Here is a 16,142-nt window from a genome sequence, read left to right as displayed (position 1 = left end):
CCAGTAAAAAAAAAAAGTATTTGAACTTAAACCGGATACGATTGTAATAGGGGAAATGCTAATAATGTCAGGTGCTAGCACATAGGAATCCATGTACACGCACACACGTACTGACAATATGAGCTTTGTAATTTTGTATGCGCGTGTAACATTTTTCAACTGGTGTTTTGAAGAAATAAAAATAAAAAAATTCCCATTTAAACCAGTAAAAAAAAAAGTGTTTTCAACTCAAACCGGATGCAATTGTAATAGGGGAATGCTAATAATGTCAGGTGCTAGCACATAAGAATCTGTGTACACGCACACACACACAACCACAGGCACAAGACACACCGCATACATACAGTGGCGGATCTAGGATTTTGGTTTGGGATGGGGCTTGACCCAGCTGAGGCTAGGCTTTATCAAGGCAAACACTCAAAACAATGGTGGACCCAGATGCTTTTGGAGGGGGGCTGGAGCCCCTTAGCCCCTCCCCCCCCCCCCCTCTGGATCCACTACTGCATACATACACAGAAAAAACACAGGCAGACAGGAACAAGGATGCACACACACACACACACACACACACACACACACACACACACACACACACACACAGGGGCTGGAAATAGAAATGCAAAGTACAAACTTTGATGCATACAATTATGAAAAAATAAATAAAACAAGAAATTTATTTTGTGTTTACAAGTTAGCAGATAACATTCACATGTAAATTAATTGATCATTTGGAGTGCAGCCACAAAAAGGGCTACTGGTACATGCAATTTCCCTTTTTTTTTTTTTTTTCCATCCCCTCCATTTACCACCCTCTAACCTTCCACCCATTTGGTCTTGCTAAAGTTTCCCCCTCCCCTTCCCTCCAAATTTATCAACTTTAACAATCAATGCAATTTTTATCTTACAAAGAAATTTACAATTTACCATATTTACCTGAATATAATGGTATGATTTTTACTAAAACTGTAGAAACTAAAAGTGGGGGTCGCATCATAATCGCAAACTTGTATCTCGCAGTTGGGAATGACTTAGTTGAAAAACTACAGGCTCTGCCTCTTAAATGTGTCACTCATGTCACTCATGTCACTCATGTCACTCATGTCACTTCAGTCCGGGGCTTTGTGGATCTCTGCACAGGCGTGACAGATGAGAGATGCAGGATGAAGGGGAGGGTGCAAGTGGAGTTTGTCACTTTCTTCTCTCTGCTTCTCTTCACTGGCTGCTGGAGACTTTCCTCTCTTTCGCCCTCCCAGGGGATGAGACCACCCTGTATCACCACAATCGTCGCTTTATGAACAGCCACCGCTTTTGAACTACAGTCATAGGACACTATTTTTTTTTTTCTAACTGCAGCTTGGTGTTTCAAAAGAGACAGCGTAAATCACTCTACCGACGAAAGTATCACCAGGAAGGTACTAGTTACATATTATAGTATTATGAAAGTGATATAAAAAATCACCGAGGCCGGACGCGTTCGCGCACCCCACGGAGCCTTCACCTTACCGCCATCACAGATCAAAAGCAGTAGAGTAATTCTTCTTAAATCCGTTTGTACCGGCTCCGTGGCTGGCCTCCCTCGAATCGGCCAGACACCACCAGTCACTTACATTATCATACTCGGCACCTTCGGGACACCTTATGTGATCTATGTAGTCTTTTGTTTCTAAAGCGTGCCACGCGTGTGGACTAGTCCAGAGGCTCTAGCTTGTTTCGCACGCACGGGGCTTCCCTCCAAGATTCACTCGTGTTCAAAATATTCAACGCTTCTTTAACTGGGACTATGCAGAGAGCTGAGACACGTGTGTATGGGGCCTTGTGCCCAGCTCACCATGAGAAGACTGGATGCTCCCTCATTTCCCAACCGCGCCGTCTAGTCATGCATGTAGTACTTAGTGCTTCCTGTAATAATCCTTGGTAAACTTTACCATATTTGTATTTACCACGCCTGTCGCATGACTTCTTGAACTCAACGTCTAGCATCATCCGCCACGTCTTAGTGCTTCCTGTGTTAATTCTTATTAAACTTTACCATATTTGTATGTACCGCCCGTTGCGTGACTTTGTGAAATTAACGTCCAGTATCGTCCGCCACATCTCGGTATTTCTGATGTTAGAAACCCATGAACTTTGCAGTGTTTGTTTCTGCCACACCAGCAGCGTGGCCCAGTGAACTGTGCTTGCCCCAGGGGTTCCGTGTTTCCAGCCATGTGGTCCACACCTACCCCCTGGGAAACAGTACACCACTAGTGTAGACTCGAACCCGCGACTCAACCATCACCAGGAAAACAGGCGGAGCAAGCCAATGTATTATACTCATTGTAATGGCCATTTTCATAGGTATTTTGAAACATGACCTCATTTTTTTACTATGACTATTTTAGTTTACCTATTATATTCCAAGGTAGTTTCAGTATCATAAAATTTTATTTGGCACACCAAAATGTTTGGTATGTACCATGATGTATAATAAAGTTATTATATACAGTGATTTGTGTTGCTATTCGTGGGTCCGCCATCTGTGTGTCACGTTTCTATTCGACTTCAATTCCATTTTCACAAAATTACTTATACCAAATGCCATATACCGAGAGGTAAGCTGTTTACCAGCGATGCAAAAACCCACAGATGAAAAAAACTCGGCTTGTTGACGGATGCAATGGATTATTGAGAGTTCAGCTTAATAAATTATGAATTTTTTTTTTTTTGGCAGGTTAGGTTATCATAACTAAAGTTTGTTAAGTTAGGTTGATTTTATTCAAAATACTATATGACTCTATATACAGAAATCCTTGCAATATGATGATGTTTTTTTTTTTCCCCCACGGGTAATCGGTAAACTTCTGAGAAGTTCGGAACTATTCAGTCATATAGAAGGTCTGGAAATTTACTTCCATTCTCCGTCCACTTACGGGGTTTGGTATAAAAGTGACCATATTTTTTAAAACATTGCTTAGTTTTGAAGTTTGGTTACTGTTTAGAATTTTTCATTTATTTGGGAGCTTTATAGGGGTTGAATGTTTAGCATAATTTGTAACTTTGCCGCAATTTTCAGTTAAAAGTTGGAGTTTTGATAACGTGGATAGCACACATACTTGGATCTCCCATAAGAAAGCATATTTTAAATGTTAATTGTTTCTTAAATCAAGAATATTCGTTTGCTAAACATTTTAATCTTAAAGCAAATGTTATTTAAATATTAATCTCGAGATCCAGTAATTCTTCTTAATGTAAGAAATATTTAAACTCTATTTTAATGGTATTGCAGCTCGCCGTTTTTTTTTTTTTATTGTTTTTTAATCGGGTCCTTAGACAGTTAGAAAAAAAACTTGACGGTATTAAGCAGTAACCTCTTCATTACAGCCAGGTGCAATACAAGAGTGAGGCATTCTCTCCCACCACTTCAACTTAACTGACAAATTTGGAAAAAAAATTAAGGTATTAATACAGATTAGACCTTTACCAAGCACCCAAAATAATGGAAGAATAGTAATCTGGAAAAAAATTCGAAAATTGAGATATATTATTACGAATACTATAATATTATATACTAAATGCCCATTTAACACAATGTTAATGATGGTTTTAACTACTACTAGCGCCGCGTTAGTTTGTAGGCAGCCGCGAGCTTCACTAAGCAGACGAAACACGCCAAGGCAAAGGCTACAAAGTTGCCAGACCTAGCTATACAATCTTATCTAGTCCTGGTTGTGGATGAAAGACGTTAATCATTTAAACAAAAAAATTGGTTGTCTGTAAAGTAGGTTTACGGACGATAGTTTAACGTGACAACGTCATAACAAAACATTGCTGATGTTCCGACTTATGTATATAGTTTGAGACTGTTTAGTGTAGTGTATAAACTTTGAACATTTTAAACTTCCCGCCCTGCAGGGCATTGTGGTTGGTCACTCTGGAATGGCCAGGAAGTAGGTTGGTGCACCTGCGCACAGGAAGAGGACAGTCGACAGTCTGACAATCAACATGGGGGTGAGTGGACGTTGGTTACTATCGCGACTCGTTTTCAATCGAACTATAGCTGTTTACAAATGTTGCATCCACTAATTATTTCAGTCCACATCTCTTCGTGCAACATTTTTGGTCCTCCGGGCCGGATATGTTCCGGGATTCGTCGTAATTTGGTGGTGTAATCTCGCTTTGTCTCGGCCCATGCGGTACAGTTCGGTACTCGCGCTGTTGTTTCGTCTCGGCGATAAGTTTCGTTACTTTGTTTCGTTGCATTTCGTGTTCTTGTTTTGTGGTGCAAGTGATTTGTCCGTTATCCACGTCATACCTAAGTGAGTTTTCGTTGGGTGTTTACAGACCACTTAGTACGTCTTGATATGGTGCGATCGCGCAAATGTGTGTCGTCGTTGTGGGATACCGGCAAAATTAGCACATCGCAAGTCTCCTTTATTGTATGGTGATGCTCTCAGTGCTCCGTCAAGTCTTTGTGTTAATTTAGTCGTCGTTGCTGTGGACTCTTAAGGCTGATTATCCACTTCGTTGTTCTGGAATGGGCATCTGTTTATTGTTTGTTTTGCTGGTATGGGACTCCCAGGTACCTTGTGTCGTTCCGCTGTTCTGTGCTTGAGATTTTCGTAATTATTTGTAGAGGTTAGTTTTCAGTTGTAGTGGTGCCCTAACCTCACATATTAAGTCTCGTGACGTCTTTGTCACAATGGCGGCCGTACGGGCGGCAATGGTTAGACTTAAGTTGACGGAAGGTCGCATGAAGAGAGCTCATGACCTTGCACAAGTCGTACGCATTGACCCAGCCAAGCAGGGCTTGTTCTCGGCCACAGTACGAGACCTTGCTCAGCTCCGCGATCATTTTGATGCGGACTATGTCACAGTTGAGGCTGCATCTGACACACTCGACGAGTTCTATTTGGACGACCATGCTGCTCGCATGAATGAATTTGAAGCTAAATATTTTGATGTGATAGCCGTATTTGACAGCTTGTCAGGTCCATCTTCCAGTGACTCGCCGCCCCCGACCGGTCCGAGCACCAGTCCTCGTGTAGCACTTCCTAAGATAACACTGCCTAGTTTTGATGGTGACCAGAGGCAATGGCTGAATTTTGCCAATTTGTTCTCCACACTTATTATCAACAATCGTGATGTTTCCCCAATTGAACAACTTGCGTACCTGAAAACCTCCTTACAGGGTGAGGCACTTGGGATGGTTCAGGCGCTGCCCATGACAGCTGCCAACTTCCGTGTGGCGTGGGATTTGTTGACTAACCGCTACGAAAACAAGCGTCTTGCTGTGAGCATACGCGTTGAGGCATTGTAACAAGCACCAGTTGCATCACTAGACAATCCTAAATCCTTAAGACATCTGTTATCGGTTATTACCGAAAAAATTTCTGCTTTGAAGGCCATGAATGTCCCAGTCGATAACTGGAATTTGATACTGCTTCCAATTCTTTGTAAATGTTTAGACAATGTGTTGCGCACTAAGTGGGAAATGACTTTATCTAATGAATTCCCCACCCTCGGTGACTTCATAGCATTCCTTGAGAAGCACTGCAATGCGCATGAGGCAGTATGTTCATCCCGACCTAACTCTAGATCCGTACCGGCACCCAAGTGGAAGCCACAACCACTGCCTAGAGGGACGCCTAGTCGCATGCAGACGTCTAAGTGTTTGGTGAGTTCCCAGCAGGTGTGCGTTGTGTGCGGAGCTCCGCACAACCTGTATTCATGTTCACAGTTTTTGCAGCAAGACCCTGCAGATCGTTACACTGTTGTGAAGGAACATAGGCTCTGCATAAACTGTCAGGCCGCTTCTCATCAGGCCAAGCATTGTCCCTCAAAATCTGCTTGTCGCCGCTGTGGAGTGCGGCACCATTCGTTGTTACACTTCAATTGAGCTGCCGAGCCTAATGGAGCTGAAGATAATGTGGATACTACCCTGTCTACCCTTGAAGAATCCAGTGCAATAGTTTCTGCTGTTACTCCAGTAATGAAGCTGTCATCTAAGACAATTCTGTTATCTACTGCTCAGGTACATGTTTTTACTGCGTCTGGAGCACGTGTTGCCGTTCGTGCATTACTGGATACGGCCAGCCAGGCTAGTTTCATTTCTGAACACTGTCTTCAAACATTAGGATTACCTCGTCGAAGAACTGGCTTATCGGTACATGGGTTGTCCAACACCCCGGTTACTGTTGCCAAATCGTACACCTCAGTTGTAATCTCACCCATTGATAGTGATATTCACTTTGCTATTGATGTATTTGTGCTTCCGAGGATAACGAATCAGTTGCCCAGTACGCCATTGTCCTCGGAGGTACGTAAGGCCGTGAGTCATCTCAAACTTGCTGACCCGACCTTTGATACACCTGGTCCGATCGATCTGCTCATCGGTGCTGATTTACTCCCTCGTCTTCTAACAGGGGGCAAACGCGAGGGCTACCCTGCAGCCTTGGAGTCGCTCATGGGATGGGTCTTGATGGGTCCTGTAGAGTGCCAGTGTCCCACTGCTAAGGCCTTTTGTGTCTCTCTTCTCACCGTTCCAGCATTACCCGACATTATGAACCAGTTCTGGGAAACTAACCTCTACAAATAATTACGAAAATCTCAAGCACAGAACAGCGGAACACATGGAGGCTATCAAGTCACCTGCGGGCACATCGTCGCAAACGTACTATCTCCCGCATCACTGTGTGTTCAAACCAGATAGCTCGACAACAGAGTAGTTTTTGACGCATCGGCGAAGGATTCGTCGGGGACCTCATTGAACGATGCCTTGCTGACAGGTCCTAAACTTCAAAAGGAGATTATAAATGTCATGTTATCCTTCAGACTACATACCTTTGTCTTCACTGCGGACATCAAGCAGATGTATCGCCAAATACAAATACATTCAGACTGCTGGGATCTCCAACGAATTGTGTGGCGTTTCTCGGATAAGGATCCCATTAAAGATTTTCGCTTGAAAACAGTTACCTATGGAGTTGCTCCGGCTCCCTTCTTGGCACTTCGTACCTTACAACAGTTGGCTGATGATGAGAAAGAGAAGTATCCATTGGCATCAAAGGTTTTGACTACTGATGTGTATGTTGACGATGTGGTCACTGGCTCCCACTCCCTTGAGTCGACGCTAACGCTTCAACGGGAGGTGATAGACTTATTGGCCAGCGGAGGTTTTCAGTTATGGAAATTTGTCAGCAATCATCCGGCGCTTCTAGATTGGCTGCCTCCTGAAGACGTAGAGATGTCGAAATCTCTGTCGTTGGACAATGGAAACGGGTATGCTGTGAAGGTTCTTGGGGTGGAATGGAATCAAACCGCTGATACCTTTTCGTATAAGACACAACGTTGCACCAATCCTGCGACCAAACGAAACATCCTGTCGGCTGTCGCCCGAATCTTTGACCCACTTGGATGGCTTACTCCGCTGCTCATGTTTTCAAAACATCTGATCCAAACACTTTGGTTGAAGCAGCTGGACTGGGATGATGTACCATCATTGGATATTGTACACTCTTGGAATCAGTTCAATCGTGAACTTCCTGTATTGTCATCCCTCGCCATTCCGAGACTCGTTAAGGGACCCCAAGGTTGCTCATACCAATTTCATGGCTTTTGTGACAGTTCTGAGGTTGGCTATGCTGCGGTATTATACTTACGTGTCAGTGGACCAGGATTATAAGTTACTACACATCTCATCGCTGCGAAATCAAAGGTGGCGCCAGTGAAAGTTGTGTCTCTGCCTCGTCTTGAGCTGTGTGGGGCACTGTTACTGGCCCGTCTGCTGCACCATGTTACCAAATTGTATGCAGAGGTCAACCCGTCATCAGTAGTGGCCTGGACGGACTCTCAGGTGGTAATCGCATGGTTGCACACATCGCCCCATCAGCTTAAGACTTTCGTCGCCAACCGAGTTAGCGAGATACAGAACCTTACTTCTGCAACAATTTGGAAGCATGTTAAGTCCGAGCAAAACCCTGCAGATTGTGCCTCCCGAGGTTTGCTGCCCGCTCAGTTAATCACACATCCATTGTGGTGGTCTGGGCCACCATGGTTGCGAGAGTCAGAAGAGTTGTGGCCATCTGGTCTGACAACCAATGAGTCGCTTGATCCAGTTGTGTTGCAAGAGCACAGGCTTCATGCCCTTATGGTTGTTCCTTGTACCGAAGACCTAGCTGCCCTTATCTCACGATGCAGTCGTTTAACCAAACTTCTGCGGGTACTTGCCTACGTTCTTCGTTTCAGTCATAACATTAGAGTTTCAGTGGCATCTCGTATGACGGGGAATCTGACGACTGCAGAGTTGGATAAGGCTCTACAATTGTGTATTCGTCATGTCCAGTCTGTTGTGTTCGATAAGGACTTATCTGCCCTGCAGAAGGGTCAACGCCTATCACCACAGCTTCGAAAACTTGCCCCCTTCCTGGACAGGTCTGGGTTGTTGAGAGTAGGGGGTAGATTACATCATTCTAGTTTGCCGTTTGGTCAGAAACATCCCCTCTTACTTCCGAAAAAACACTTCTTGACAGAGCTGATCATTAGGCACTGCCATAACCAAAATGGCCACCCTGGACTGCAGGCTCTGCAGGGAATCCTCAGAGAGCAATATTGGATCCTAGGTGACAAGCAGGCCATCTCTCACTGCGTGCGGCATTGTATCCAATGTTTTCGGGCCAAGCCAGTGTCCTGTCAACCAGCGATGGGCAACCTCCCTGCTATGCGAGTTCAACAGGTCAAGCCGTTTCTTAGAACAGGAGTTGATTATGCAGGGCCTTTTGTTATTAAGTCCAGTTGTCTGCGGAAAGCACCTCGTCAGAAAGCCTATTTATGTTTGTTTGTGTGTTGTGCTACAAAGGCCGTACACTTGGAGCTAGTGTCAGACCTATCCACTAGTGCCTTTTTGGCTGCCTATAAGCGTTTTATCGGTCGGAGAGGTAGGGTTTCCGATATATTTAGTGATTGTGGAACGAATTTTGTTGGGGCAAGCAACCATCTGACAGAGTTGCAGCAGCTGCTAGGCTCTTCAGATCATCAAGCTGTTGTGACAGACACTTTCTCATCCTATGGTACATCCTGGCACTTCATTCCGCCTGCTGCCCCCCACTTTGGTGGTCTGTGGGAAGCTGGGGTTAAGTCGGCAAAGACCCAGTTGAGAAGGGTCATTGGTAATCAGGTGTTAACCTTTGAAGAACTCTATACTGTTCTAGTTCAAGTGGAGGCAGTATTGAATTCGAGGCTACTTTGCCCTGTGAGCTCTGACCCCCATGACCTCAGTGCCTTGACTCCTGGACATTTTTTGACATTTGCACCGTTGGTAGCAGTCCCTGAGCGCGTGCTTCCAGATACGCCCCTGCCACCTGCCCAGCGTTGGTTGTTGGTTCAACAAATTCATCAAAACTTCTGGCGTCGTTGGAGTAGAGACTACCTCCACACTCTACAGCAGCGGGTAAAATGGCAGGTCTCAGGATCTTGCCTTATACCAGACCAGATGGTGTTGGTGAAGGATGACCGTCTGCCCCCACTACAGTGGCAACTTGGTCGCATCATTGAGCTTCACCCTGGTGCAGATGGGGTTCCCCGCGTGGCCACCGTGCGTACCAGTAAAGGGACAGCTAAACGCCTGGCAGTGAAGCTCTGCCCCCTGCCATGCGATGTATTGAAGTAACCTCGTTACTTCAAGGTGGCCGGGATGTTCCGACTTATGTATATAGTTTGAGACTGTTTAGTGTAGTGTATAAACTTTGAACATTTTAAACTTCCCGCCCTGCAGGGCATTGTGGTTGGTCACTCTGGAGTGGCCAGGAAGTAGGTTGGTGCACCTGCGCACAGGAAGAGGACAGTCGACAGTCTGACAATCAACATGGTGGTGAGTGGACGTTGGTTACTATCGCGACTCGTTTTCAATCGAACTATAGCTGTTTACAAATGTTGCATCCGCTAATTATTTCAGTCCACATCTCTTCGTGCAACAGCTGAAATGATTGATTCAGAAGAAAAGGAAATATCATATTCGGCCTGAGACTGAGCCGTAATAGGTTTTTGCAACCAAACAATTTAACCATTAAAAATATTATATTCTTTGAGGAAGAATTTTATTTAATTTTTCAATCTTTTGCATGATAAAATCTACTACTGCATACTTTTATGAATAAAATTGAATCATTTTTATTGAATCATCACTATTTTGTATGGATACAAAGGAGTGAAATGAAATGTGCAATTGAATTAATAAATTTACTTTTATTTGCATATTTTTAATTCAAATATATTTATTACTTTTGAAATGTTGCGTGCGCCGTATTTATTTTTACAATTACAAAAAAATTTTTGCAGCAGCCGGGTTTCGAACCGACAACCTTTAGTTCAAGAGTTCAATTCAATTCGATTCAAAAGATTTTTATTATACATTTTTTTTTTTTTTTTTTTTACACTTTACATTTATTTGACAATGGTTTACATGACACGCCAGCACACAATGCTCTTTTGCCTAAAAAATACATGATTATTAAATACACGTTACACTTTGCTGGTATATACCAAATTTACAGAGGTTAACAGAAAAATATAAGCGGTATATACAAAGGAATAGTTTAAAACCTTTGGTTTGGTTAGGTACACTAACCACACGCCCACGAAGCCACACTAAAGAAATGAATATTCAGATGTTATATATATATTTATAAAAATATGGTTCATGGTAGGGGAATAATATTAACACGATTTTATAACAAATACGCATCCCAAATACACCAAACTTATTTATAATGTGTTACAATATTTTTTAAAACATTGTGCAAAAGATCCCGGGTGTAATTTGAATTATTATGTGTAACTGTAAAACACCATTGTTGGTTCAAAACGTATTTGAATTTTCAACATTACTTTTAAATAACCGTACCGATTGTGCTGAAAATCGGTGGACGATCGTTAAATTACATAATATTAATAATTCAAAAGACGCAAATATGATTGAAAAGTCAAATCGATGGTTGTTCCAATCGAGTGGAAGAGAGATGCCACGCATACGTACAATGAGCATGAAGAGATGCCACGCATGCGTAAATGAGCAAACAGGATACATCCGTAGTGGGACATCCGTAGTGGGACACTTTTTCGTGCGTGCAGCCGGCGTTCATCGATTTATTAGACGTCACGTCAAAAAATGCAAGACGCAAACAGCTCAATAACATTTGTTTTTCTAATACCAGTTTAAAAACCGTGCAAGGCGCAAAATTTCAACGCAAGCATCGGACAGCTTCTAGCTTATTGCGTTTACAACGGACGTATTTGAAAATTAGTGTCCCGAATTTTTTTAAAGACGCAAAGTTCATGTGCATGGAATGCGACGAGGTTGTATTCGTTTAAGACATCACGTTTTGTACTTGTTAAAATTTCTCATGGTAAAAGTAAAAACATTTTTGAATCAAATTATTGTTGTGTTGTAGGAGTTGGTAATGACTGAGTGGGGATGTTGGTAGAGACGGTTGGCGGACATGAGAGGCTAGTCAGTCGGTGTTGTTGTATTTGAGAATGTGGAATAAAGACGAGAGTTGTGTAAACAAAGTAATGTAATAAATACATCAGAGTAATGCCAATAATACCATGGCGCAGTCGGTAGCTCGGTGTCGGGAATTTAAGGTATGAATGCGAAATGCGGTGAGTCAGTTCGCGGGCATTGTGTACTGAGGAAGCAGTGTGGAGTTCTCCAGAGATCTTGGAACCGCGTGTCGCGACTGACGAAACAAACCATCAAACCAGATGGAGCATGCAGCAACGACCCTTAACCTCCCTCCGAAATTAAAGTTGGAAGGAAACGTTCACGAAAACTGGCTGCGGTTTAAACGCCATTTTATGGTGTACCTTGGAGCCAGCGGTAACGATCCCGACTTGCCAGAAGATTCAACGACCGAAGAAAGGAAGAAGATATCAAGGACTAAAGCAAGAATATTGTTAAATGTGACGGGGGAAGACGCCATTGACTTGGCTGTGACGTTTGGTCTTAGTGACAATGACTTTGATGATTTTGATAAGTTAATAGCGGCATTTGACACCTATGCGGCGCCGAAACAGAACGAAACTTATGAACGATATGTATTTAATCAGTGTTGCCAGAGGGAAGGAGAAACATTTGAACATTTTCTAACAGAGGCAAAGAAGTTAATTGGGAGTTGTGGATATGGAGACCAAGAAAATAGTATATTAAGAGACCGAATAGTAATAGGAATTCGAGATAAGTGCCTTAGGGAAGCCCTTCTGCGTGTGGACGAGCTTAAGCTGGAGCAAGCCATTCGTGACTGTCAGGCATCAGAGCAAAGCAAGACGTACAGTAAGAAGCTATCCGAGAAAGAGGACAAAGAGACACCAGTGGATGCAGTGCAAGCAGGGAGCTGGAGACATCAAGCGAAAATGCATCGTGCGTACAGTGGAAATGAGACAAGTCGCAGATACTAAGATTCTAATTATCAGGGCATCCAGAACAATAAATGCGGCAGATGTGGGTCGTCACATAACGTGGGACAGTGCCCCGCGTATGGCAAAACATGTGCATATTGTCAGGGGAAGGGACACTTTGCAAAGCAGTGCTTCAGGGCGAAACAGAACAAAAGTCAGAGAGTGGCTGAAGTAAGTGTCGAATGTGATGTCGGAGAGCCATTTTACTGTGATCATATAAGGGTGGAAAAACCATGAACGATAGTGGACGAGACCGAAAGGAATGGAAACAGTGCATATTGGTAGATAATCATGAAGTGGTTTTCAAGCTCGATACGGGGTCTGAAGTCAATATATTACCCCTAAAGACACTCAAGCAGATGGAGATGGAGTGTAACATGAGTAAAACTAGGGCTACAATTGTGGCATATGGAGGGGCAACGATAACCCCAGTGGGGAAAGTGTCATTTAGATGTAGGCAAACTAGTGGAAAAACATCTGGTCAACTTGAATTCCTGGTAATTGAAACCAATGCGGTACCTATCCTAGGAATTGAAGCGTGTGTAGAGCTAGGACTGATTCGGCGCCTAGATAGTATCATTGAAAGTGTCCCAGATACTAAAGATGAGTTTGTGGCCAAATATCGAGATGTATTTCAGGGTCTAGGAAAGTATCCTGGACAATACAGGATAATTTCAGAGCCAAATGCTGAACAGGGGAGGAGACCAGTCATGCGCAAACCACGAGTGATCAAGGAACGCCTGCAAAGAGTACTGGAGCAGCTGGAGGAGAAGGGAGTGATAACACCAGTAGATGAGGTAACACCAGACTGCTTTATTAGTAACTTGGTGGTGGTGGAAAAGCCAAATGGGCAGTTACGTCTGTGTTTGGATCCGTCAGATCTGAACAAAGTGATAATAAGGAAACCTTACCCCATCCCAACTCTGAGTGACATTAGTGACAAGTTAGGTGAAAAAAAAATACTATACTGTGTTTGATATTAAGGATGGCTACTATCATTTTGAGCTGGATGAAAAATCGAGTCTGAAATGTGTGGCGACACCATATGGGGTGTACAGGTTTTTGCGGCTGCCTTTTGGAGTGAGCAGTGCTCCTGAAAATTTCCAGGAGAAGAATGAACACATTTTTGGTAAATTACCCAATGTAGTGGTATACTTTGATGACATAGTGGCATTTGGCAATACAGAGCAAGAACACAATGATGCAGTAGCGGCAGTAATCCAGCAGGCTCGGATAAACAATATTAAATTCAACGAGCATAAACTGCAGTACAAGCAAACTAGTGTAAGATACATAGGCCAAATATTTTCAAGTAAAGGAAAACAGGCAGACTCGGAGAGAGTTTAAACACACTGTCGCGGGGGGGGGGGTCGATCGGTCGGCTTTACGGTGGATTGTTAGTGGGCGCCACCACGTGGTACGGCACGTGGACCCGGTGAGACTCCTAACTCAGGGCGTGACGTCGCCAATGTGAGACGTGATATCCCCCCTTGAAAACATCTAGCCCTAATTCCTGCCCGCTCTCAGCGTCGGGCATGCTTTTCCCTACGAAGTGGGCTCTCAGGCATCCCATACGCCGTCACTCTCCACGTGGTCACACAGATAGAAAATAAAAGAATAATACGTTAAAATCGCACGTCTGATTTATTCCGCTGATTCCGCTCACACACGTACACGGTTGAAACAGTACAAAAATGCCCGCGGCACGAATAGGTTTATAGGTGATGCGCCACCACGTGGTCACATATTGAATTACGTAGTACAAGATAAAAGACTGAGACTGGTCGTAAATTAATTAATAAAGCAGTCCCCCGACCGAGAGCTGCTCCGAGGACTAAAAGAAAGCGATTGAGATGAAATTAAAGTTAACAGAATTACTTGGCAGAGAATACAAGCGGTGAGGTCCCCGGAGTGCTGATGCATCTGCTCTCTGTCGTTGATGGCGGAAGACTGGGCTGAGATCATGGCTCGCTCGACTAACATGGCGTCCTCCCGCCGAAACAAATGCCGTTAAAAGATATTAGCGAATTCGTGCCACGGGAAACTAAATTGACATGACAAGAAAGCATTGAAAATTATGTAACAATTTTTGAATGAATTGAAAAGATTGTACAGATTATAATTATTAAGATTTAAATTTAGTTATTGTCTGGCTTCGGGTTTCCTCGGGAATGTCCGGAAACGCTATGGTATTTTAATACATTAGTTAAAAAATAAAAGTATATAAAACCCTCCCGGCCGATCTGCCGTCACGTCGCACTTAGGGAAAATAAAAACAAACAACACAATTATATATTCTTATGTTTTTAGGGGTGCGGCGCACTGCATCTAAGCGCCCTCTTGCCGGGCGAGCACACACGCACGCACACGCACGCACGGGTAGGCGGGAGGTTTGAATGGAGGGTGGATGATGTTTGTGCGGTTGCATATCGGACTTACAGGGGGCCGTAGGCCCGGACGATGTCAATTGCCCCCTCCCCCCCCCCCCGAAAGTAGGCCGATATGACAGCGCCGAGTGACAGATGGTTGAGAGGCGTGGCCGGTAATGTTTACCTCACGCACGTGGCAATGTTATTGTTTACGTCCGTGCGGGCAGGTGGCAATGTTGACGTGATGGGCGAGCACTGTTTACACGATGACGGGCGATGATGTTGACATGATGGCGGGCGAGTAATATTTACATGACGGACAATACACACGGGCAGAATGGGCGCCGGCTGACTGACCTTGGGTGTGGAGACCCACCAGTTGCTTCGAGCTCCAAATCTGCTGCGGCTGCGGCTGCGGCGGCTGTTGCGTCTCGCAGCGCGAGGCGGCGCGGTGGTGGCCAGGGTGCCAGCCGGCAGGGACGGCGGCGACCAAGGTCAGGCGGCTCGTGACAGGCGGGCAGCAAGCGCGGGCGGCGCTCGGCACGGCCTGGTTCAGCATCGGCGACATGCGGGCGTTTAGCGGCTCGTAGTGACAGACGGGTGGCAGGTGCACGGGTGGCTGTCACGTTCGGTGGTGGGACGGTCGGGCGTCCAGGTGTCGTGGCGTCGACCTGCATTGTGTCAGGCGTAGGCAGGGAGCTCAGACGACCCCGTAGCTGCGGTGACTTGAAGGTGCGGCGTCTCAATGTTGCCAACTTGCGGCATGCGCGTGGCATCTTGGGCGGCGAGGCACTTGATCGGCGTACTGTGGCGATCGCGTCGGAATCGGGCGTCGTGGCGTCTCGGTCGTTCCTGGCGTCGCGTCAGGTGGGCCTGTAGGCGGCGTCCGCGTCGGCGTCGCGCGCGTCCGTCTCTTTCGGTCCGGTTCATCCGTCTGTGCCTCGAAGCCAGGCGGGCACAGAGGAGCAAATCCAGGCGGGTGCAGAGGAGCGAATCCAGGCGGCGGGGCAGCACTCAGGCGTCTCGGCGTCATGGCCCTGGACATCGTGTCGCAAAGTGTCTCGTTTGCGACCGAGCACTCGGGTGGTGGTGACGAAGGCATGATGACGTCGAAGCCAGGTGGAGGCGGCAAGGTGACACGAAGTGTCGGCGCTGAGTCTGGCGGCGTCTGTGGCGAGTCGTGTGGCGGAGACGATGCAGGTTTCGCCGGAATGGACCTGGGTGACGGCTGTTCGGTGCGGTGGCGAGGTCATTCCGGCGTCGGGAGGTGTCTCCGACATGAGGCGAGTTCTGGACGGCGTTGCAGACTGCGGCGGGACGGTCGGCATCGTGCGTCGCTCAGTT

The 16,142-nt window shown here is 45.3% G+C and overlaps 1 protein-coding gene across 1 annotated transcript in view; it reads left to right on the top strand.

The window, feature by feature from the left end:
- Positions 1 to 9,744: 9,744 nt before the first annotated feature.
- The window catches only part of LOC134541119 (fatty acid synthase), a 198,115-nt gene continuing 191,717 nt past the window's right edge, over positions 9,745 to 16,142 (top strand). The window contains exon 1 of the mRNA XM_063384297.1: positions 9,745 to 9,844. Within this exon, the coding sequence (XP_063240367.1) occupies positions 9,839 to 9,844 (6 nt within the window). The 5' untranslated portion in view covers positions 9,745 to 9,838. The remainder of the gene's footprint in view (positions 9,845 to 16,142) is intronic.

The sequence above is a fragment of the Bacillus rossius genome, chromosome 18, assembly GCF_032445375.1.
Source record: "Bacillus rossius redtenbacheri isolate Brsri chromosome 18, Brsri_v3, whole genome shotgun sequence".
Taxonomy (NCBI): Eukaryota; Metazoa; Arthropoda; class Insecta; order Phasmatodea; family Bacillidae; genus Bacillus; species Bacillus rossius.
Note: the sequence above shows the minus strand (reverse complement) of the source record. Positions and strands in the feature narration are given on the sequence as shown.